This window comes from Schistocerca nitens, chromosome 2, assembly GCF_023898315.1.
Source record: "Schistocerca nitens isolate TAMUIC-IGC-003100 chromosome 2, iqSchNite1.1, whole genome shotgun sequence".
Classification (NCBI taxonomy): Eukaryota; Metazoa; Arthropoda; class Insecta; order Orthoptera; family Acrididae; genus Schistocerca; species Schistocerca nitens.
This window is the reverse complement of record NC_064615.1, coordinates 186,564,835-186,591,443: the sequence shown is the minus strand read 5'-3', so window position 1 is coordinate 186,591,443 and position 26,609 is coordinate 186,564,835. Positions and strand designations below refer to the sequence as shown.

The window sequence follows — 26,609 nt, the reverse complement described above, 5'->3', positions numbered from 1 at the left end:
TACATCCAGCATCTCTACGATCGTCTCCATGGGAGAATAGCAGCCTGCATTGCTGCGAAAGGTGGATATACACTGTACTAGTGCCGACATTGTGCATGCTCTGTTGCCTGTGTCTATGTGCCTGTGGTTCTGTCAGTGTGATCATGTGATGTATCTGACCCCAGGAATGTGTCAATAAAGTTTCCCCTTCCTGGGACAATGAATTCACGGTGTTCTTATTTCAATTTCCAGGAGTGTATTATGCAGGAAGGTGATAAGAAAATCAGTGTTCTATGCACAGTATACAAGTGGGAGTACAGTAAAACAATATAAAAAATGTAAGCCCTCTGATTCTTCCATGGACGATGTATATGTTAGCATGTTGAGGTATTTTAATGAAATGACATTAGATTTACATGGATATATTTATCTCTCAATTTCAACAATTTTCTGGACCAGCAACTTGTTTTCTTTTTGCATTGGTTTCCATTCCCAATGGCAATTATTCCCACTATTTCGTGACAGCTGTTCCAAAACTGAGGCTAAATTTGACAAACATTGTTGGTAAATATTTCAACTTCACTGGTCTATGTGCTTGTTTGGCAAAACTGTGGATAGGAATCAGCGAATTTGACAAACAACTTAGATCATTTACAGGGACCTCTTTATACAGATCATTCAACTGCCCACAATTGGTGTGGCACGAGAGCACTGAGCGCACTGGTACATTGTAATGCTCATTTAGTTTTTATTTTACAAGCTCATTCTTTTGCACATTAAATGTAATGTAAACAATTCACAGATTAGGCCTTGGGTCTGTTCCGACTAGGCGACTGTACCTACAAGGCAGTATGAAAACTGATCAATGATCATGGGTCATTTAAACCTTGATGATACACTATGTGATCAAAAGTATCCAGACACCCAAAAAAATACATTTTTCATATTAGGTGCATTATGCTGCCACCTACTGTCAGGTACTCCATATCAGTGATCTCAGTAGTCATTAGATATCGTGAGAGGGCAGAATGGGGCACTCCACGGAACTCACAGACTTCAAACATGGTCAGGTGATTGGGTGTCATTTGTGCCATACATCTGTATGTGAGATTTCCACGCTCCTAAACATTCCTAGGTCCATTGTTTCCAATGTGATAGTGAGGTGGAAATGGGAAGGGACACGTACAGCACAAAAGTGTAAAGGCTGACCTCATCTGTTGACTGACAGAGACCGCCGACAATTGAAGAGGGTTGTAATGTGTAGTAGGCAGACATCTATCCAAACCATCACACAGGAATTCCAAACCGCATCAGGATCCACTGCAAGTACTATGACAGTTAGGCGGGAGATGAGAAAACTTGGATTTCACGGTCGAGCGGCTGCTCATAAGCCACACATCACGCTGGCAAATGCCAAATGACACCTCGCTTGGTGTAAGGAGCATAAACAGTGGAAAAACATGTCGAGTGACAAATCACGGTACACAATGTGGTGATCTGATGGCAGGGTGTGGGTATGGCGAATACCCAGTGAATTCATCTGCCAGCATGTGTTGTGCCAACAGTAAAATTCGGAGGTGGTGGTGCTATGGTGTGGTTGTGTTTCTCATGGAGGTAGCTTGCACCCCCTTGGTTTGCATAGCAGTATCACAGCACAGGCCTACATTGAGGTTTTAAACACCTTCTTGCTTCCCACTGTTGAAGAGCAATTCAGGGATGGCGATTGCATCTTTCAACACGATAGAGTACCTGTTCATAATGCATGGCCTGTGGCAGAGTGGTTACATGGCAATGACATCCCTCTAATGGACTGGCCTGCACAGAGTCCTGACAGAGTCCCTACAGAACACCTTTGGGATGTTTTGGAATGCCGATTTCGTGCCAGGCCTCACTCACATTGATACCTCTCCTCAGTGCAGCAATTTGTGAAGAATGGGCTGCCATTCCCCAAGAAACCTTCCAGCACCTGATTGAATGTATGCCTGCGAGAATGGAAGCTGTCATCAAGGCTAAGGGTGGGCCAGCACCATACTGACTTCCAGCAGTACCAATGGAGGGTGCCAGGAACTTTTAAGTCATTTTCAGTTAGGTGTCTGGATACTTTTGATCACATAGTGTACCATTGCCTCTTTATTTAAGCAGGTCCTCATCTGGCCTCACAAGGGCTGAGTGGACCCCGTTCCAGACTTCCCTACCTCAGAAAAAAATATGGGGAGGTACCGGGAATCAAACTCGGATCCTTCCACATTGAAGGTAGCAAAGCTTACCATTTGGATCTACTTCATGCGTCATGGTTGCACATTGTCTTTCCAGACGGAGCTTTGCCAGATGTTGTGCAATAGCAGTAACAAAGAAACTGCTTACATTTTCAATATTTATATACAGAAAATAAAGCTATTTGAAACTATCTCTGATGAAACAGTTCATCTAGACATTTTCGATATTTATATAAAGAACATAAAGCTATTTCAAACTATTTCTGAGTAAACAGTTCATCTAGATCCAATTCACTGTGAAGTAGCATTTAGGGTCTATTGGGAAATTTCATGGTTTCACATTTTGAGGCAGGCTTTGTATCCGTATTTGCATATATCACAAATACAAATTTTTCAGGTCCCTAGCCATTACAAACTATAAACAACTCACAAATTCTAATTCTGCATATAATGTGAATATCATTTCAAGATGGAGAGTGATACTACTACAGTTAATAATCTGCCTGTCTTTAAGAAAATATGTTTTCAAACAGAAATACATGACTGGGACTCCTAAACACTAAATGAGATCTCCTCTTAACATTTCATCTTGATATTATTTCAGTACAGGCTGCACCAATACATATGTAGTTACAGTCATCTAGTTACTCTGTTCTTACAAAAACTCACCTGCATTTTCACATACATACAGCACACTAAAAGCAGCTGATAACACATCAGAACATAAAATACCTGGTGGACAGTGGTCCCAGTTCCGCAGTACAGTCACAAGCTGCCAGACTGCTGATTTCATTTCATACATCAGGCACTAAAAGTGAACGTGTTTCATCACTAAATGAAAACATTTTATTTTAAACACTGTATATGCTTTATTTGTTTTAATTAATCTGAGTTGTAAAAATTAATTTTTTAATTCCCTCCACATATATTTTCCATTTCAACATTTTGCTTAATACAATAGGACCAAGTCCTGCTGACAAAATCTTGAGACATTATTTCTTCCCAGATCCACCCCAACCCCAAAGGCCTTTCACAAAACCTGTCAAACCAGCAGAAGGTGCTCTCCTTCCTGGGCCAGCTTCAATCTTGTCATCCAGTGATGGGAACTCGGCAGAATATAGCGCCAAGTCAAAAAACAGAGGCTTACATGGTATGGGGTGCATTTCAGGTGGCAGCTTATACACATTTGGATTACGTGATGTAAGAGATGGTTCTTCACGATATTCTCCCAGGCGTTCATAAAGCGGCTGAAATAAGGAGAATAATAATTACTAAATCTGGTCTTACCCAGTATAAAATAACATTAAATTACGAAAATGGCTCATAAAATTATTCTTGAAAGCACAAATAAAGAGCTGCTGACAGTCTATTACCACTTCCATTTTCCCTCCTTATTTAAAGGGCTTTTACGTAGTAAAGGGTCATCTTACCTACATTAAAAGTGGCTCTTAAATACAATCTTATCTCTGTACGGTACACTGAAAACTGGCTGCCCATCAACATTCATCCTAATCCTTTTAGATCTTATTGGCTGCTGTCAGTTACCTCAAAATAGGTTTTGTATTTTTAAAAATTCTTTCACTTAGTATGAAAACTGTGTTGAATTTTCCCTCCAAATGTGAAGTAATTTTTAAAATAATGTACATAGCTACATATCACTGCTGGCGAAGAACAGTGGCATGCAGAGTAATGAAGGGTGAGAAGATGACACCATGATTCAATAACCAGTATAAAAAGAGGCAAAAAATATTGTGTTGTCAATAGAGAAGACATAGCAACAGAATGGGTCGGCCAGGACAGCTCTGTGACTTCGATCATGGACTAGTCATTGGATGTCACCTGAGCAAAAAATCTATCAGGGTCATTTCAATCATTCTAAAGGTGCCGAAACTGACCATTGGTAATGTGAATGTGGAGTGGAAAAGCTAAGGAACAACAACAGTTAAACCAAGACCAGGCAGACCTGACGTATTAGCAGACAGGGACCATAAACCGCAGGTGATGTTCGTAAAAAATCACATGACATCCGCAAAAGCAACCACTCTTGAGATCGAAAAGTGCAACAAGCAGTCCAGCTAGCACAATGACTGTGCGAACAGAGTTAAAAAGAGTGACAGTCAAGCACCTCCTCATAAGCTACACATTTCCTTAATCAATGCTAAACGATGCCTGAAGTGGCATAGAGTGACACCACTGGATAGCAGATGACGAAATGAGTGATTTGATGTGATGATTCACATCTGTGGCAATCTGATGGATGGGCTTGGGTTTCATGAATACCTGAAGAATTATGTGTAGTGCTGACAGTGAAGAACAGAGGAGGTGGTGATGTTATGGTAAGGGGGCATTTTCCACGGTTACGGTGAGGCCCTCTTACTGTGCTAAATGAGGAAGGATATGAACACATTTTACAGCACTGAGTACTCCAAACAGTAAAAGAACAGTTTGTAGATGATGACTGGTAGTATCAGAATGACAATGCACCCTGTCATAAACCAGTATCTGTGAGGCAATGGTTTGTGGACGATAACATTCCCGAAATGGACCGGCCTTCTAAGAGTCCTGACCTGAACCCAACGAAATGCCTCTGGGATGAGTCAGAACATGTATTACACTCTAGACCCCAGCATCCTACATCACTACCTTCTCGGGTTTTGGATTTTGAGAAAGAATGGGTTACTATTCCTCCACAGACATTCAAAACACCTCACTGAAAGTGACCCCAGCAAAGTTCAAACTGTCACGAAGGGGAAGGGTGGACACACCTCATATTAATGTTCACTAACAAGTGTGCAAATCCTTTTTATCAGATAGTGTATGTAACAACACAACGATGATGTGTCAAGAAGCAACTGAATCAATAATCAGTTACAATGAATGCCAAACACTGCCAATGTTCAATGAACTAGAATACAACTGCAAAGTGTGCTTGGCCAAAGAGATTCAGTTTATTAATACAAACACGAGCTTATTTTGAATAAAAGTGACCGAGGGACATTTTTATGGAGACACCTATGTCATTCACAACACAGTAAATTAATTTTAGTTGTGTGGGGATTTATACCAAAGTCACTGAATTACGAGATAGCATAAAAGTAGTTAGTGCAGTGAGCAGAATGTTTTTGATAGAATGATTAAAGAGTAATGTGGATCTCCAATTCAGAATGATACCAGTCATTTTTCACTTATAAAAATACGTTTCCACTACTTTAAACACACAAAAATTTTAGTAGCAATGCAATGAAGTGATTGCAAGCAGATTCATTATTTAGTTTAACAATCATACATGGGCATATTGGTGTGAACTATATGAATGCGTGGTGTCTGTTCTTTACAACATGTCTGAAAGAATGACACCATGCAGACTTGCAGCTGTGAAACATTATATGTAAATTGAAGGGGGAACACTGCTGTCAGCTGCAGCAGGACATTAAGTGGAATCAGCAGCGACAGGCAAAAATGCGTACCAGACTGGGATTTGAACCCAGGATCTCCTGCTTACTAGGCAGGTGTGGTAACCACTGTACCACCCGGGACACAGCATTATTGCAACTGCGTGGACTATCTCGGCATGCCTCACTGCCAATCCACACTCCCATGGAGTGCCAGCTATCCACATTCACTACTTAGAGATTCCCACAGGAGGTCAGACATATTTGTGCATTCCCTCCTGTGGAAATCTCAAAGTAGTGAACAGGAGTATAATGGGCAGGGACTGAGGATAGGTGCTGCTCAGTGGGCGTGTGGATTAGCCGTGAGGCATGCCGAGATAGTCCGTTCAGTTGTGGTAACGCTGTGTCCTGGATGGTGCAGTGGTTACCACACCTGCCTTGTGAGCAGGAGGTCCAGGTTCTAATCCTGGTCTGGTACGCATTTTCGCTTATTGCTGCTGATTCTGCTTAATGTCCTGCTACAGCTGACAGCAGTCATCCCCTTTCTATTAGGTACTGGCGTGAGCCCGAGTAGTGTATTGCAGCAGCACTGACGGCTGTTGAGCGTGGAATGTTGTCACTGTAATAATTCAACAAGGCCAGTGCAATATTTCAAGGCACGTTAGCTAGCCAAAACAGCGAACTTGGTGGTACTGCACTGACTAGTGCAGCAAGGGGCAAGACAAATTTCAACACTGACAGTGGTAATAGTGTATTAAATACATAACTGGTAGTGGTGCATATTCATAACGATTCCACTGCTGCTGACTATAAGTACTGGTCATTTTTGTAATAGAATTATTCTGAGTCTCACAGCCCAAACAGGATGACAGAGCTGTGCCGGCTAAGATCATCACATGCACCTGTCAGCAGAGGTCACTGGTTTGAGGGCATAACAATGCAACAGCACTGCACACTAAGTCTCTCCGTGGGCTTAGTGCCATGGCACAGCTAGCCACACGAGGTCATCGCCAGCAGCACAGCCTACTCCTGCCCTGGGGGCAGTGGGTCACTTCCCATGCACACCAGCCACCATCTGCCACTGCCAGACAGACGGCTCAATGCGGTGGACATCCTCCTCCATGATGCCACCAGGAGTCATAGTGGCCTACAGCAGTGTCACGTTCACACACTGCTGGTGCGGATTCCATGCAGACGGTTTACGTAATGGGACTGCCAGTGCGGTGTAGAACTGTGTCAGCAATGCAGGGTGTGCAGGTAGCAAGAATTCAGCAGCCAGCCCGCCACTAACTCACTGTACCCTGCAGCACAGATGCACAATAAAAGAACCTGCCACGGTCTTTCTCTGGAGCCACCTGGGCTCCCACCTCACCTCCAACTGCTTCTCATACAATCCTGGCTTGTAGCCGTTCCACCCTGCACCAGGGGCCATTACAGTTGGGTGTCAGAATTTGGGCACTGCCTTTGTGCAGTATGGCATCTGGACAACAACCTACAGTGTCAACATGCTGCGCTGAGCGATGAACTACTTGTTTACATTTTGGAGTAGTAATAGACATGGAAGCGAGGCATGACTTTCATTTTAACTTTAAGGCTACCTTGTTTAGGCCGCAGGAGCCAACTGCTAATCTGTGTTTAAAGGTAATGGCAGAGAGCAGGATTTGGTGCTTGCAAGGTGTATACAGTGTAACTTACTTGGGCATACTACACGATGCACAGAGTCTGTGCCCTTAACCTGTTACACATGTCGCTGACATGGTTATATTGCAAGGCAGTGTAGTAAGTCTAGATGGTTCATGATATGACATAAAGACTACTTTTTAGTGATCTTCTGGAATCCTAATTAATTTTATTTTGTTGTTGTATTATCATGTATACTGGGGAGTACGAGTATCACAATGACAGTCAGAGACTAAAGGTTTGCTAAAAAAAGGTGGCACAGCTAACAGCAGATAATACGTAGCTACATGGACAGTTGGCAGTTGAAGACAAAACAGTTAGCAGTGCTTCAGCTACCACAGCATGAGATGGATCCAGCTGCTGCAGGGTTGACTGTTCCCTTTTCTGGAATATCATCTGTGGATGTATGATTTTTCTTAGAGGGTCTTAACATCGGTAGAGATGGTTGGTTGGACGGACTGTCAATTGTTGCAGGCAGCAAACCTTTGATTAGTGGGAGAAGCAAAAAATGTATGTGGGGTGTAGGGCTTTTGTAAAGGTATAGGCAGAATAGTAAAAGGTATTTTTGGGAACAGTTAAAGATGCATGGGGAAACTGCAGAAAAATTTTGTGGATAGGATAGGGAAATGTAATAAACACATGTATGAGTTAGGACAGAGTGATGCAGCAAACGCAGTTTTATTGCAAGAAGCTGAACAAAGGGCACTTGATGCTTTTCTGAGATGACTGCCATCAGACATGTCACGGAGGGTGCACACAGGTGCACCAAAGGATCTGTATTCTGGTATTAGTTTAGCAATGGAGTGCAAAGAAACTCATATGTCAGCAAGGTGGATGTGGGGTATTTTCTGCAAGTGGTGAGTGTTACAGTTGTGTGTAGAAAGGGCACTTGCATAGGCAGTGTTGCCAGCCACAGTGAAGTAGAGGAAATGCAACATATCAGCAGCAGAACTTTGGTAATGGACACAGGATTGGATGAAGAGGTATTATGCAGCCGTTAAATGCAAGAGAGAACCAAAAGTACATTTAAAGATGTTCCTATTAAGATTAAATGCAACAAATACATATGTAGAGGTGGAGTGTGCAGTAAGCGGTGTTGCTGGAAGTAAAGAACATTATTGCACACACTGGTGCCCATGTCAGTTGCCAGTAGAGACTTAGTAGGTCAAAGGCAATGGAAACTGACACACTAAAGTTTACTTGGATCAGGGATAATGATATGAGATCATTGACGTCGGTGGATGTAGATCTTTGTATACGGACGGTTTGATTTTAGCAGTGTGTAGAGGCAGTAGCGCATTTGAATGAGGGTTAAGCCTAATTTTGGGGTTAGACTCTCTGTATCAATGTTGCGGTAAAACTGACCTTCAACAATGTCCAGTAGAACTTAAGTCAAATGACATTCCAGCTAGACGAAACTGTTGGCAGTGTAGGACTGTTGTGAGGAGTGTCTAGCGTACTGGATGAACCAGTTGAACCATGTACAACTGTTCTTTGGCTTGATTCACACACAACATTCTATTAGATGATGCAGTACTGGTCACGATGCTGTGCAAATCTGCTGTCGAAATGTGCTTATACATAATAATTTGAAAAGTACTGACAGCAAATCTACAGGCCTCAGTCTGATACACCAATGTTAATTTTTGCAAACAAAACACAAAGCATGTGTTTGAATAATATGAGAAGGATAAGCAGTCACTCATCAAATGGGGTGAGTAACAATCTATACTTTTCATGTGCTCGCTATTACTCCATCCCAGTTTTCCGTTGTTTGCTTTTGTGTAAAAGCATCTGCTTTGGTTTTTATATGATTTTTGTGGTAATATTCAGAAAGGTCCTTATGGAATTATTACAACAGAAAAAGAAAATAAGTTACATAAATACTGTACCTTTTTAGAACGTGTAGCTGGCTTGATATGCACAGTTGATCCCTCATCATCTTGTGCCTCACCTTCAAGAACACTGTGGGCATGAGCAGAGAACTCCTGTCCACCCACGTCATGTAGAAGAGCCTGTAAGTCATCTGCGAGATCACCTCCTATGGCATTACTACTAGCAAGAGCCTCACCAGCATATTGTCGAGAACGTTGGTAAAGTGCCATCGCTTCATGCCAACGACGCAAGCTCACTAGGCTCTGGGCTATATAGAAGCACCTAAACCAAACATATGATGGAATTTATAGTCATCAAAAAATTAATAAATCTTTAAAGTTGACACGTTTCACAAAAATTAATAGAGAAGTGGATATAGGTTTTTTTACAGCAAGTAAACATGGGACTGGGTCTTTTATGGTGTATGGTGTATTTACAAGCTTATAAATTTTCCGCATTCTATATTTGCAGTTTCAGTAACAACTTCATTCTGAAATGTAGGAAAGAATAGTAATTCCATTTGCTATAGTAACACTCCTAACATGAATATTTTTTTCTTTTCTCATCTTTTTTCCATACACAATACTGTTCAAGTGCAGTTACAATGTTGGCAGCTTTTCCATTGCGTGTTGCTGTTCACAACAGTTTGCGTGATGAGTCATGAGAAGACAACATGACAAATCATGAGTCATACATAGGTAGCCAATGAGTTCTCCTTTGTAATATTCTATGGTTTGTAAATAAAGTTATCTGATATTTTGTTCTATTATGTTAGATTTTAACTATACCATCAGAATATTTGGCAAAATCGTACATTAGACATACAAGTAGGTTATAGTAATGACAAATTCATCTACGAGTATTATTCCTTGAGAATTCCAAGAAATAGTGGCCTTCACACACCAGCTGGCAAAATGAGCTTTTACTTCTTTGGTGCACGCTTACCAGCTTTTGTCCATTGTTCTGACTGCCATTTTGACTCTGGTGTGTAATGACAGATCCAGGTTTCACAAACAGTCAGAAATCGGCACAAAAAGTCTTGCAGACTGCAATTGAACATCATGAGATATTGTATTGAAATGTTGTGCCAAATGTGCTTTTCATTTTTTTGAGCAATCGCAGTACCCACCTCACACACGGCTTCTTCACAGCCAATTCTTCATACAGGATATTTATGCACTCACTCCACTGAGAGCCCTACAGTCTCAGCAATCTCACAAATTTTTATTCGGCAATCTTGCTTACCCATATCATGGATTTTGTGAATGGTTTCTTTTATGATGACCTCAATTGGACAACATGAGTGCACTTCATCTTTGGTGCTTGTCTGACCATGTTTAAATTCATTAATCCAAAAGTAAATGATCTTCAACGATGGTGCAAAGTTTATGTGAACTCCAACCAATTCTTTTTCAATTTGGCAGCAGTTCAACTCTTCAAATGAAAATGTTTCATTAAAGCATGAGTGACTGTTTTCTTCATGTACCGTCACAGTCAACACATTGACCAATGCGGATGACTGTCAACAATGGACTGTGTACACTGTACATCACTGAAATTCTTTATACAATCCTTGGAAGAGTAAAGCTTACCAACCATGAAGGCACCACAAAAATGTTCCATTCTTTCATGGAAATTTACCACATGTATCAAACAACCCTCATATATCTCAATTAATCCAATATGGCAATCATATGCTTGTGTTGAGGCTTGTTGGCTTCACCAATGAACAAGCGAATTACCACATTCTAACCTAACCTTGGGCTATATCTACTTTTTTCCCCGTCACCAAAGAAATCTGAAAATCAATGAGCAACCTTAAAGTACATAACAACCAGATCACTGAAAGTTATGCTGCTGCTCTCCATATCGAAGGCAACTGTAATCAGTTCGTATATTCTGCCAAAATAAGTCATTAGAATCAGCAATTCTCACTGCCTACTGTGTACTATCACCCAATTGGTTAAAACCAAAATCAACATATTGACATCAGCACCAACACAAGAGCTGCCGACATCATTAAGTGCACTTTAGCCACACAACACATATACCATGTACGTATGAAGTCTTTAAATTCTTTTCCAAGTAGTACATTCTGAAACCTTAATATTCAGGTATAGTTTACAGTTTGCTGATAACAAAAGGTATCAGGGCTGACACAAGTTTCCCCAAGCGAAACTCCCTGATATTTCCCCGATTTCCTGATAAGTTTTAGCATTTTTCCCTGACAAATTTTGACATCTCAAGGGTAAGTGAGGACATAAGTTGAAAAAAAAAAAAATTTTTTTAGTGACTTCTGTATTTCTAAACATGTGAGTGAAAACCTTAAGTACTAACATCAATATCTTTTGTAATGAACTTTTTTTAGATGGAGAAAACAAGCCAAATGGTATGTATGTTTCATTAAGACTACTAATGTTATTCAATAAAACAAAACACATTTGATGACAAAAATACACATTTTGTTGGAGTCGCAAGACAGATTTAAAATACCTTCACTAATTTCAGAAATAACCCCAGAAAAAAGTAGGCCTCTCGAAAGAAGTGTATAAGAGTTGTGTAAACCAACACTATAGGTGACCACCAATAAAATGTTGGTTCTACTATGCTCATTATTGTTGGTTATTACCCATTGTGTTATGCCTATTATTTTACAAGTACTGTGTGATTTTTCTTTCAAGAAATACTTGAGTATGTAGTGTACAAACTGCCAGTGACTGTCACAATTTTCTTCTTCTTATTGTCCATACTTTCTAATATATAAACTACTTTTGAAGTGCCAAAATGTACTAGAATAAATAAAATGTCTATAAAACGCTGCACTGTACAATGTACTTGCAGTGAGACAGTCGAAATTTCTGAGATCCATCACCCGTGGCCTCTGGCCAGCTGAGGAGCACTGCAGCCCTGAGCTCATGAGTAAACCCTGAAAATCTGCCCCATTACGCCACACACAAACAGATCTGGCCTGCATGCATGTCGGTGAGACTATATCCGACAGGCACGGCCTGCACATTATTGGAGAACAATGGGCTTCAGATCGACAGGCCTGACCTGTTAAGAGATGCCCACAGAAATGGCCTGCAGTTTTGGCCCATTATGGAAGTCCACTCAAGTGGCCAGCTATTCACGTGTCACAGACACCATGTCGATGAAATGAGACCACAGTGATCGATCCGTGCAACAGATAACACACTCTCACAACTAAATTTTTTGCGTAGCCATTGTCAGAAAATGAGAGTGCACACACACATTGACACAATCGCTCAGACACTACTCGTGCACACGTGACCGCTTCTCCGGCCGCTGTGTCGACAGTGTCTGAGAATCAGATCCAAACAAACCATTCCTCATGCCTCCCTGTCCCTCATTGCCAGCTGCCAGGCTAGTAGCAAGAAGTGGCAGCACTGACTGCAAGCTGAGGGGAGTGGTGGAAATGGGGGAAGAAGTAAGAATGAGGGAGTAGGGAAGAGGTGCTGTGCCCAGCCAGCAACAATGCATGACGATCTCCTCAGTAAACAAACCATTTTATCTTCTGAGACAAAAATGAGATTTTCCAGTGTCGTTTTCAAATTTCCCTGATATTTCTCGGACACATTTGAAATTCCCTGATATTCCCTGATTTCAAGAACTTGTCGCAGTTCTGAGTAGAAATAGTTTGGGCAGAAACATTTTCTGTATGAAATATTTGAAATTTACAATTCGTGGAACCACGTGCACTAGAGAACTCAGTCCTCCTAACAACTGTTCATTTTAGGAGTGCCACACTTTATTTGAGAGCCCTCATTTTCTTTTGTGTAATGTAATTAATGTATTTATTCAGTATTACTGTCATCATAAGAATTCTAGGATGTTTGACTCTTAAAATGTAATCATTTTGATAATCTCATGTCATGGTACATAAGCCATAACTTTTCTGTTTCTAAAAATGTGTGCTTTTACTAAGTTACTGAAATATTTCCATTAGAAAACCTGAGTTTCCAGAAAATCCTCTGAGGCTTTGCTGAATCACAAGAATATAAGTGCACAGTCAAAATACCTTCTGTCCCTAAAGTGTATATGTATTTTCTATTTTTTTCTGCCTTTTATTTTATTATTGGTTATGTCATTAGCGTTTATTCTAAAAAAAAAAAAAAATGTATCAAAGTTCTTACAAGTGTCCTTAAATAGACACTGTGCACACTGTCACAGTTCACATTAACCAATCACTATGTAAAGATCATACATTCAGTTGCCAGAAAACTGTAGTCATTAGGTAATGTTTCGTGACAGCATTGTACAGGGTATAACAGAATGATATTTTAAAAATTTGGGACATTGTAGAGGATGAAATCTGGAATGTTTTCATGTAAGGATCCTAAGAAAAAAGTGTGAAAAAGTTTTTACAGCACTCTGCACTTTCTATGCACTTGTTAGGCTAACTTTAGAGAAACTGATCAATGTGACAACCACCAACTTCATTACACAATGTGCAATCGTGAACCATGTTTTGTCTGAGTCTCTGAAAGATTCCGTGCTTCCCTCTGATGGTATAAAATGCTGCAAAGATGCACTCAGTAATCACACGTATTTTTCCTAATGGTACTGAGTACACAAGGGACATTACATAACTCTACAGGAAAACATTGGAGGGTGAGGTTGAGAATGCAGAGGCCATGGGACTGGGCATCCCCTTACAGTTTTCTCGACTTGCAGTTGTCTGCCAAACAAGCCCCGGCCTGAAGATCAAAGTGCACTGGTGCCCCATTATTCTGCAACCACAAACCAGTATGCAGTTGCAAGGGAATGTCCGCAGGAAGTTCAAGAAAGGCATTGCCCAGAAAGTTAAAATACCATGCACCATTCAAAGGATCTTGTAAAATAAGTGATCCAATAAGCTGATCTCCACAAATCACAACCGGCATGTTGACGAGAATTTCACCTGGTATCTTCTTGTACAGGTATGCGTATTTTCAACAGCCCAGTGATGGATGTAGAAACTATTTCACATTTCAGGCTACATAGATTCCTTACATCAAAATGTTCTGAATTTCATCTTCCACATACTCCCAAATTTTTAAAACATCGTTCTATTACACCCTGTATACAGTCACTTACGTAGATTTCTAATTGAACATTTACTGAGTATGGATGATGTATTTTTTTACACTCTGTATACAATCACTAGTGTACATTCCTAGCTGAACATTTACTGAGTACGGGTGACGCATTATTGCCACTTGTTACAATTTGTTAGACTCCTTGAAGACTATATGGTTTACTGATTAGTTGTGTTACAACTATGAAATTTACTGTACCATCTTTTAAACAGCGAACGGGGATGGGGTGAATGAATATCTACATCAGTGGCATTGTGTAAAGTTATTTAAAATTGCTTAAAGCTCCCAGCAATCAACAACTGGTCTTTGGATGAAGACAACTTACGAGGCAACATTTAGACAGCTCAGTAAACTTAGAATGCCTTCTGGTTGGGCTTTCCTGACCTGTGCTTGCAGAGTCTGTAGCTTGAAGTGGACTCTGGATATCAACATCCCCTGCCATGGTGTTACTGTCCTGCCTTGGCACCTGCACCTTTCTATCAAAGCAGAGTATAAATTGACACGCAACTATAGCAAGCCATGTCATACCTGCACCTTAGAAATATTGTGCAATTTAGACAACATTACTCTCACTGCTTCCAACCACAGGAATGAAATGCAGCTGATTCTTACAAGATAATCAATTCGAAAGCACCTGTCTCTTCAAGCAAAACCATCAAGATACACCTTGGAAATGGATATTAATAAGTAACTTATAATGATGTAATTACTATCTTGCTAAGTTTCTGCTGTTTCAGAATTGCATGCAGGCATATTGTTGCTTAGTCAAACTGCTTACTTCCAAAATTAACACATTTTAATTGTTCTATGCCAGCCCCAGAACGCTAACACTCATAACATTTAACAGCATACATCTATTTAATGTACAAATTAGTATGGAAATTCTATATAGTTTTTTGAGTGTATAAGCTCCTTCATCAATCACTGATCTTGCCATGGTGGGCTCAATGATACAGATAGCCATATTGTAGGAGTAATCACATAAGAAGGGTGTTTTTGGTGAGGCCAAATAGGGGCAACAGTCTAGTTGAGATGATATCTCACCGTAACAGAGAAACTTGCAGCACCTGAATTAGACTGGACGATTGACTGACATGGTCTAACAACATTAGCCAACAAGGCTTTGCTATGTTGGTACTGCAAATGGCTGAAAGTGACAGAAAACTACAGCCATTATTTTTATGGAGGACATTCAGCTCTACTGTATGGCTTAATAATGATCATATCCTCTTGTATAAAATATTCCAGAGGTAAAATAGTCACCCGTTCAGATCCCCAGATGTGGACTACTCAGAAGGATGTTGAAATCAAAATAACGAAATTTGCATTCTATGAACTGGAGTGTGGAGTGCTAGATCCCATAATTGGATAGATAGGTTAGAGAATTTAAAAAGAAAAGTGGATAAGCTGAAGCTATATTTTGCAAAATTAGAATTAGTAAAACGGGGTGGTAGGAAAAACGAACAGGATTTCTCGTCAGAAGAGTACAGAGTTATCAACATAAAATCAAATATACAGAAAGGAGGAGGAATAGGTCTACTAATGAATATGAAAACAGCTACTATAAACAGCACAATAAGACTACATCCACCACAGTAGTAAAAGTACATATGTCTACTAGTTCTGCAGAAGACTGACAGAAAGAATGTGTGATGAAAGAGGAAGAATGACAAGGAAAGCTACCTGACAATTCTGTACAGACTACGCTTTAATCATTGCTAACACTTGGTTTAAGAATCATGAAAGATGGCTGAATACAACAAAGAGCCCTGGATACATTGAACGGTTTCAGACAGTTTGCAGATTACTTAATGGTGGAAAAGGGATTCTGAATCCAGATTTTAAACTGCAAAACTCTTCTACAGGCAGAGATTCTCATAATTTACTGACTGAACAGTAAATTAAAACTGAAGAAACTGCAGAAAATAAGGAGATGTAACTTGGATAAACTGAAAGAACCAGTGGTTGTTGAAAGTTTTGAAGGGAGCTTTAGGCAACAATTGACAGAAACTGGGAAAGGAATACAACAGAAGACAAATGAGTAGCTTTACAAGATAAAATAGGGAGGACAGCACATCAAATGTGCAAAAATACAAGGCCCAGTTTAACTTCTCAGATAACACACCTGACAGTGAATTCAGTCGATGAAAGAAGAAAATATAAAAATGCCCAAATGAAGTGGCATCCTTTCCTTTTCAGGGCATTGTTATACCAAATGAGCTATCCAGGTACACCTAACTAACTATGTATTCAAATTAATGATATGGTTATAATAGAGGGAAACATTCCACGTAGGAAAAATAGACCTTGTGTCTGTATATGTGTGGATGGATATGTGTGTGTGCGCGCGAGTGTATACCCGTCCTTCTTTCCCCCTGAGATAAGTCTTTCCGCTCCCGGGATTGGAATGACTCCTTACCCTCTCCCTTAAAACCCACATCCTTTCGTCTTTCCCTCTCCTTCCCTCTTTCCTGATGAGGCAACAGTTTGTTGCGAAAGCTTGAATTTTGTGTGTATGTTTGTGTTTGTTTGTGTGTCTGTCGACCTGCCAGCACTTTCATTTGGTAAGTCACATCATCTTTGTTTTTAGATATAACTATGTATTCATTTCATTCTGCAATGGAGTGTATATTGTTATGAAATTTCCTGACTTTTTATAAGACTGTATGAGGAAAGGTCTCGATTTTAAACACTTTTTTGCTAATATTTCAATTTTTATATCCTTTACGTTCTCCTTATCTAATTTAACTTTCTTGATGATATGAGTTCTTCTGGCTCTTAATTAGGCTCTCTTTGGTTCCATAGTAAGTGCTCTGTGTTAAACAATGGTAGATGTATACAATCTTCAGTTTTGGCACACAATGTGTGTGTAACATCAGAAAACAGGTTGTACCAAGTGATAGTGGAGAGCAGAGGGCAAAAGGGTTTAATTTAAACCAAAACTATCCTTTGGAAAATCCAGGATGGAATAAAGACAATATTATGAAAAAGATAAGAGTGCTATTCACCATATAGCAGAGATGTTCAGCCACATACAGGCACAACAAAAAGAAATAATCAGCCAGAGACAGTGGTCATGTGTCTGTGAGTTGCATTTGCATGAATATGTGTGTGTGTGTGTGGGGGGGGGGGGGGGAGTGTCTAATTCGGAAGAAGGCCTTTTGACTGAAAGCTAGTTGTTAACAGTCTTTTTGTTCGGCATATCTTTGATTCAACATCTCCTCAATATGGTGAGCAGGAATTTATCTTTTTCATAATATTGTCAAAAATATCCTCTCTTTGCTGGGGTGTGAGTGCTTGAAAATGCTTGACCTGGCAATTTACAGTCCACTTTTTGTCTGATTTGATGAAAAGAAGGCCTTTCAATCTTTCTTAATTTTTCCAGTCATCACTGATCTATAAAGCTTATGACCAATTCTGCTTATACATACGAGGGTGATTCAAATGAAAACCTTAAATATTTTTTTAAATATTATTTATCGTGCAGAAGTGGTACAAAGCTGTACAACTTTTCAACATAATCTCCCCCATGCTCAATGCAAGTCCTCCTGCACTTACAAAGTGCATAAATTATTTAGAATAAAATTCTTTTGGTAGTTCGCGCGACCACTCATGCACTGCGTGGCGTACTACTTCATCAGAACGGAACTTATTTCCTCTCATTGCGTCTTTGAGTGGTCCAAACATGGAAATCACTTGAGGCAAGGTTTGGTGAGTATGGTGGATGAGGAAGACACTCAAAATGCAGTCTGTGATTGTTGCAACTGTTGTACGGGCAGTGTGGGGCCTTGCATTGTCATGTTGCAAAAGGGTACCTGCTGACAACAATCCACGTCGGTTGGTGGAAGTGAACCCAGGTTTCGTCCCCAGTAACGATTCTTGCAAGGAAGCCATCACCTTCTCGTTCAAAGCACAGAAGAAATTTTTCACAAGCATCAACACATCGTTCTCTCATTTCAGGAGTCAGCTGCCATGGCACCCATCTTGCAGACACTTTGTGAAACTGGAGCATATCATGTATAATGTGGTGTGCTGACCCATGACTAATCTGTAAACATGCTGCAATATCATTCAGTGTCACTTTGCAGTTTTCCTTCACTATGGCTTCAACTGCTGCAATGTTCTGTGGAGTCACAACTCGTTGTGCCTGACCTGGACGAGGATCATCTTCCACCGAAGTCACACCATTTGCGAACTTCCTACTCCATTCGTAGACTTGCTGTTGTGACAAACATGCATCACTGTACTGAACCTTCATTCGTCAATAAATTTCAATAGGTTTCACACCTTCACTACGCAAAAACCGAATAACAGAATGCTGTTCTTCCTCGGTGTAAGTCGCAAGTAGGGCGGCCATCTTTATACTGATACTGCGACGGTATGTGTGCATCTGCACTATGCTGCCACCTAAAGGCCATTCTGCACGCTGTTTGTAGCACGCTTATCAACTTATAGGATAATGGCGTGAAATTTCGATATTATTACAAATTTAAGGTTTTTATTAGACTCACCCCCATAGCAGTGTGGTTGGGACATCATCTATGATGCAAATCCTTATGTGGAGTTGCAACAGAAAACAATGAATGAAACTGTATTGTCACTGAAGTATGACCACTGTGCAGTCTGAAGGAGAGCAGGCACTCAGAAGAAGAAGACGAAGAAGAAGAAGAAGGAGAAGTCACAGTCTGCCACAAATTGGTGGAGGTTGACATGCAAAATGGTGTAGATTAAATAGCTCTCTTTGTTATAGTGTGACTGATTGAAAATGCCTACTGACAGTTTCCAATTCAATGAAAAGAAGACCTTTTCATCTTTCGTAATTTTTTCAGTCACTGAGTTATAAAGCTTATGACCAATTTGAACTAAAACACAGAGGTGAGGTCTGCTGGCATGTGCACAAATCTAAGATGTTACCAGTACAGATGGATCTCAAACTCTATATTCAAGATAATTAATTGATAACATAATGACATTTGACACATATTTGAATTTACATACTGCAATAAACATGCTATTCTGTGACAACTGAAATCATCTGCTATTATGGTAGCATGATAAATGAATCTGCATGCAGCATTCTCTGGAATCTCCCTATTTAGCATTCTAATTTTGCTATTAATTCAAGCAGTCAAATAAAAACTTTGATAAAATCATCAGTTTGGTTTTTGGGAGATTATTTTGAATTATACATCAATATGGACCTCACTAGTCCACCATTACATTATTAACAGCAGCCTCACTTCTTCAGTTTCTGATCTCAATAAATGTGCCATGTGAGGAGAAAGATTTTACTCCTACTTACATTTTATTTCAGCTAGATTGTTGTCCCCATGCTTCAATTCATATAATATTTGTATCAGCCTACTTTTATACTGGGACTGAAAAACCACTGTAAATCAATTTTACAGCCATTGGCAAATCACTAGGGATTAACTTACAGAATATTTTGAACATTTTCTGTACAATGAACTGGGGAAACCAAAATCCAATAAGTACGGTTTCCAGAGACAAAATGCAAATTTCTCTCATCAAGTAACAAATTTTTTATTTGGAACTTTAGCATCTCATGTAATAATGAAAATGTAGTGCCAAATTATCACATGACAAATGTTCAAATTATAAATTATTATTCTTACCTGAAGGCCTTGTAAGCTTTTGTTTTTGCTTCCACCTCTTGCTGATACTGAGGATCGTCCTCAAAGCCTGGCAACTGCTGCAATTCAGTGCAGTTCTGAAGAATGATTTCATAAAGTCTCGTTATATCCTGAGGGCGAGTTTTCTTTCCTTCGCCTGATCCAGCCTGTAAAATAATTGAAAAATAAACGAACAGAATAATTCCTTGTGCACGTCTTGATTAGCAATCCATGATAACTGTTATCAACTTTTGGCCCATTTGCGGTCATCTTTCGTTTTAAAATAAACAGGAGAAAGTATTTACTTGCATCAGCAAATTGTGTGACCAACTATATAATTCCACTGCATTTCATTACTGAAATAAGATCTCTTTTCTGTTTTTCCTTGGGAAAAAAAAGACTTATCATTAGAGCCAATCAGTGCAAAGAATACATAAGACTCTGTGACGGACAAACATTTAGAATGCCTTCAAGAATTTCAGTGCATTCATGTTTAAGGTCTATTTTTCCATACTGTGCTGACACATCTGTTTTACTGAACTTTACCTTGTACACAACAATGCCTCCAGTTTTTTTTTTAATTGTATCTTACTACTTCAATATGGTTGTTTAGAGACTAAATTCTATTGCTGTCGAACAGATATTGTCTAACAGATCATTACAGTATTTAAAGAATGCAGTTGATACACTTTGTAAGTTTGCTATCAGCAGAGGACTCTTTCATGAGTGAGCAGATAATAAAACTGTAGGGTTGAGAAGGTAAACTTGTTGAGCAGCTCTCTCACTCTAGATACTTAACGATGCCATTGCTTCTACTGTGATTTCAGCCATCTGATCCCAGTACTAATTGTCAATTACTCATATTTTATTTTAGTTTTATTAAAAAATTGACATACTGTATAACCCTGCTTTTATACTCCAGAATGAATGTTTTCTCGTCGTTCACTACATTTTTTATCGTGCCCATCACGTTTCCTATGTTCACAACGTTAATTTGCATCAAATTTTGCATTAACATATTTATAATTTTCCCATGATTTACATTTTGTGAAAAAATGTTCTTGCAGAAAAAAACTGAAATAACTGAAGTACAATGATGCTAGCATCGTGTTGGCCACCAAACAGGTTTACAGACTTTACACAGTTACTTTTCTTGACACCAATGGGCTCTGCACAGCACATCTGAACCATAAAGGGCTAACAATTCATGCAGTATCTCCTTGCACAGCCAAGCACTACTCGGCACGGTGGCTGATGGGAATAACAAGGTTCGTCCGAATAAAGGTATGACCAATCACAACCATTTAGAAACTGTCTACTCACGAGCAGCTTTGTGATTGTTGGATCGTCGTAACACATTTGTTGAACCATAGTAGCGTATTTCTCCATGTGGACACTTGTAGCACTAGTTAACACCTTTGCTCACTTTACATTGTTCAAAACCTCAATTATTTTTGGTTTAAACACAGCATTAAGTACGTAATTTTTCGTGCTTAGCAAGATGTGTTTTGAGAATTTATTCTCTTTGTCAAGTGCAATTTTTACGTAAGTATTTTTTGTTATGTTTCGCTAACAGTGGGAGTGACAGTTTGCGTGTGTGGTTCTCTGTGTGATTGAGGAGGCACAGTACCTGATAACCTCAAAAAGATGACTACAGTGCAAAATGTGCAGAACAACAAATAAGCAAACATCACACAAAATACTTATATAAATATTTGCACTTGACAACGACAATAAATTCTCGAAACATATCATGCTAAGCATGAAAAAATATGTAACTGGTGCAGTGGTTCATTATTTAAATAATGAATGAGAGCTGCAGGCTTTCCAAAAACATCAACTAAGATTTATGAAATTAAGCCGAACGTTTCCACTTCCCAGGCAGTTACCAGTTACAGTTACATCAGTGTTTTTTGTTAGGTAATAAACCTGTATTAGATAATAAACAAGTCCATGGTGTATCTGATGCCTGTTATGTACATATATCATACATATAGTGTGAAAATGTAAGGGGGAAACCAATACATAACTTTTACCACCTAAAATTATTATTTCTTACCTTTTAAGTTTTCCTGCATTCTACACAGGCTTTTTAAAAGTCCCTTGAAAAGTGTAAAAGCAGGTTTCACCGTATTGTAAAAAGGAAGTATGCTACATTTTAAAGCGATTATATAATGATTTGTTACATCCAAGATCACTTAAAAATTACAGCAATCTTCAGATGTGATTAATCCACTAATAGCTTCACCATGATATATACTAGTTCCAAAAAAGCAATCTGAACATCATGAGTTTTTATAAAATATGTCATTGAATACACCATATTGTCACATATTAAAAGTGTCTCTTTTAATGTGTGATGATATGGTGTATTTATTGACATATATTATAGTACTTCGTGATATTCAGAATACTAATGGTAATTGTTAAATATCTTGACAATGCTTTTAGTGAACTAATCACACCCAAAGAAGGCAATGAAGGCAGAATCTGATGGTTAAAACAAATCAGTGGGATGTGGGCACAAAAATAGTGGTAGTAATGGTCATGGTGTTGGTGGTGGTGATTTTTTTCTTTTTTTTGGGGGGGGGGGGGCAGGAAGCAGATAAAGAAACTACAACATAAATTTACAATCATTAGATGCATATTTCCTTACAATGAACAATGTTGGTACACTAGTTGGGGCTTATGAGTGCTCAGTTGATACGGTTGTGTTTAAAAGTACCACTCTGTTCATCAAAAGCAACAATTAAGGACCAAGCGAGGTGCGCAGCGGTTGGCATGCTGGACTCACATTTGGGAGGAAGACAGTTCAATCCAGCATACGGCCATCCTGATTTAGGTTTTCCCTGATTTCCCTAACTCAGTTCCAGCAAATGCCGGGATGGTTCCTTTGAAAGGGCACAGCCAACTTCCTTCCCTATCCTTCCCTAATCCGTTGAGACTGATGACCTCACTGTTTGGTCTCTTCCACCAAATCAAACCAACCTACAACTTTAGGCTGACTAGAAAAAAATGTTCAGCACATTTCAGAATTAGTCAACAAGGTACTAACTGTGGTATTGATGGCATGCTGCTCACAGCTACTTAAGAGACGGCACTTTTAAACCAGGCACGCTACCGAGTGAGCTCGCTCTTCCAGCACTCACTGTTCTCTGAGGGGTGGCGCCATGCTCATGCACCTCTAGAGGACAGTAAATTGACATGATCTCATTGCCCATAACTCTGATTGGCAAACACGTCATTTTAGGCAGCCACAATCACGAGTTTCACCTCAGATTCTGTGCATCTATAGACTTAACAACATTAGTACAGGGGATTGCAGTGAAGTCAATACATCAACATAGCACAACACTACTACACATTACTAATATTCAGAGACTAGGGTATCATCAGCATTCAAGACAATGTGTTTCTATTACGAACATGACTTTCATTGTATGTAACTAACCACCACAGAAAAACCTACAGCTTTACAAAGTTATGTTTACCTCAAGTATTAAATGTACAGAGTGTAAAATAAACTTTTTAATGTGTTACCTTTCTGTAGATGTTTTATTGTCTATTATAGCCACCTGTACTACTGACATATAACTAATTAGCGCAACAAGTGAAATCACAGTCAATCGAAGAGTGAGAGAAAGAAGTTGAAACATTGTTAAGAAAGCACTGGTGTGGTGATAATAATACAACAATGAAAGCCATGCAGCTGATTGTTTTCAGAACTTACAATTCACAACACTAATCACAACCTCCTGGTGCACTGTATTCTATCTTTCTTGGTTACCACCACCAGCACATTCAGAAACTCATTTAGTAACTTTAATGTAATGAACAACTTTTGAAATGAATACAAATTAAATTTGGGGTTGTCAGCAGTGTTCAAGAGTTTTGAACATTTGGCAACCCACCTGAAGCGGGATGGGTTGTGACAGTCTACAAATCGGGACATTCAGCGAAAATCATCTGGCAATGCTAGTGGTCAAATATGACTTGTAGCAATTCTGAATGACGTTCATTATCAAAAGCCTTTCCATGATCTATAAAGCACGTGAAAACGTCTTTCTGGTAATCATCACAGTTCTGGAGAAAAGCATCTAAAACACTCATGGCTTCATGTACTCAGATCCATTCCTAGTCACATTGGGGAGGGGGATTATCAAAATGTTTGATGAGGTTTGGTAATCATGATTTATACATCATCAGACACAACTTCAAAATATTTAAAAGCAAACATTAAACTTTGAGGCTTTTACTTACAAGAAAATCACACAAAGAATATTATGCTGAGACTTCAATATTTGCATTATGAGTATTTTCATGTAATTTACTTTCAACTTTGACTATCCCAGGTTAGGTTAGTGTTTTTTAACGCCCTGTTGACAATGAGGTCATTAGAGACGGAGCACAAGCTCAGGTTATGGAAGGATGGGGACGGAAATCAGCCGTGCCCTTTCAAAGGAACCATCCTGGCATTTGCCTGAAACGATTTAGGAAAAACACGGAAAACCTAAATCAGGATGGCTGGAGACGGGATTGAACCGTCGTCTTCCCGAATGCGAGTCCAGTGTGCTAACCACTGTGTCACCTTGCTCGGTGACTATCCCAATAAGAACGCGGTAAAATTACTAACAGTTTATCAAACCATGATGGTTTGGGTCAAAATCATGATATTATGCCATATAGTGAGGACCACATGAGGGAAGGATCAGAAATGCTGCCATCGATACAAAAATGTTACCAACATAGCTGAAATCTGCTATAAATCTTTAGTTATGTATTGTGGGTAAATGGAATCAAAACTTTTTGCACAAGATTAATTACATACATTTCATAAAGTACAAGAGAGATGAAACTGACAACCAATAAAAGGATAATTTGAATAATAATTCATTCTCTGGAGTGTGAAGATTTAGATCATTACAATTAGATAGCAAAAAATTACACGACAAAGTTTCAGGCCTTTAATATCTTTAATAGCTTATAGTACTGCTAACAGACACATATAAAAGTGATAACACTATCCTAGCTTTTCGATACATTAGTTCCCTCTTCTGTGGTGAGAGGGGGATAGGTTGGGGAAGGTTAACAATGAAGGGCACCTGATTCAGGCCCCAGGATTGTGGATAAATTGAATCTGCCTTTGATATAATTCAATACAGAGTACAACAGTGAAGATTTGTGCAATTTACATTAGCAGTGTACTTAATAACTGGTGCAACACACATTTTTGTTTGATACTTTCTCAGTCAATAGCCAATGGTGAAGTGATTACTCAGTAACAGAGAAAGAGGAAATTATAACTATACAACTACAAAATTGTTACCTGAGGGTTCAAAACCGTCTGGTCACAGCAAATGAGCTAGCATTCATCCGGGACACAAACGTGTGGAAGGTTAAAAACTAAAGTGACTTCTTTTCTTGATGCACATTTCACAATAACTACTCCTTTCTTCAATTTGTTTTACTTTTCTACATCTTTCATTTTCTGACCTGTCTATTCTTTGCTGTGCCCCTCCCATCTCTGTTATGTACAAATGCACTTGTCTTTTCACTCTTATTAATCCATCCATGATGTTTTAGCAGTAATCTCTGACTTGCATACTACCCTGTCTTCCAACTTTAAGCTCTCAGGTTTTCATATCTCGTCTGGTGAAGTCAACAGTCAGTCTTTCCTTCTCATCCCGTCCAGTCAGTTTCCCCTGACCCACTGTTCTGGGTGATTTTTCCAAAATCTACCACTCTTCCTAAACCTCTCCTGCCCTTTTCCTTCGTCACACCTCTTCTTTCCCCTTCTGCCGGAAGAAGGAGCCACTGGCTCCAAAAGCTTGCGTAAGTGTAATCTTCTTTATGCATGTGACCTGCCACCACTTGGTGAACAGATTTTTTTATCTATCCAATTGCATTACATTAATGATTGACATTACATGTAGCATATAATTCCCTCACTTCTTAAATACTTAATCTTCTAACACTGTTAAATTCAGTTTCTTGGTATTTTTCTTTTTCTTTTTTGCACTTTTAGTCTTAACTTTGTGTCAGGTACTAGTCGAACATGCTCTTTCCCTCTCTCTCGTCCTATTCACTGTTCACAAATTCGTCATAAGCTTACACACTTCAAATTACTATGTGACATGTCCATAACTGATATCGTGTGATGAATCACACTAATGTGTGTAAGTGGTGTCATAAGTTTAAAACTGGCAGAACAAGCGTACACAATAAAGAAAGGAGAGGGTGTCCCTCAAATGTGACTGATGAGATGGTGAACAAGATCAAAGAAAGGTTCATAGCAACCTTTGACTGACTTTTGACGAGATGAATACAATGTTTCCAGGCATCTCCAAATTTCTTTGGTATGAAATCATTACTCACGGATCAACATGAAATCAACAGAACTGGCCAATCCGGCGAATTTCTTGAGCTCTTAGAACCCGAAGATGAACAATTTCTTGATCCTATTGTGATTGGTAATGAAATACGGTTGGCCCACTGCATCCCAGAGATGAAAATACAATGTCGTGGCAACATCACTCCTCACCATCAGTGAAAAAATTCAAGTCTGTTGTTCTAGCCTGAAAAGTTTTGGTTTCAGACTTTTGGGACTTTATGTGGATTTTTCGCACTGAATTACTGCCTCATGGGAAAACAATTAATGCTGTGCAGTTCTGAAAAATCCTAAAAAACTGTGGAGGCTGATACAGAACAGAAAAAGGGGAAATTTTCCAAATATCT

The 26,609-nt window shown here is 39.3% G+C and overlaps 1 protein-coding gene and 1 non-coding gene across 2 annotated transcripts in view; both read right to left on the bottom strand.

The window, feature by feature from the left end:
• Positions 1-3,058: 3,058 nt before the first annotated feature.
• The window catches only part of LOC126235869 (signal recognition particle subunit SRP68), an 85,155-nt gene continuing 61,604 nt past the window's right edge, over positions 3,059-26,609 (bottom strand). The window contains exons 9-11 of the mRNA XM_049944773.1: positions 19,878-20,041; positions 9,160-9,424; positions 3,059-3,442 (exon numbers count right to left, since the gene is read on the bottom strand). Of these exons, the coding sequence (XP_049800730.1) occupies positions 3,188-3,442; positions 9,160-9,424; positions 19,878-20,041 (684 nt within the window). The 3' untranslated portion in view covers positions 3,059-3,187. The remainder of the gene's footprint in view (positions 3,443-9,159; positions 9,425-19,877; positions 20,042-26,609) is intronic.
• On the bottom strand, positions 5,659-5,731 carry Trnat-agu (transfer RNA threonine (anticodon AGU)). The gene has a single exon. It is a non-coding gene; the product is annotated as a tRNA-Thr (tRNA).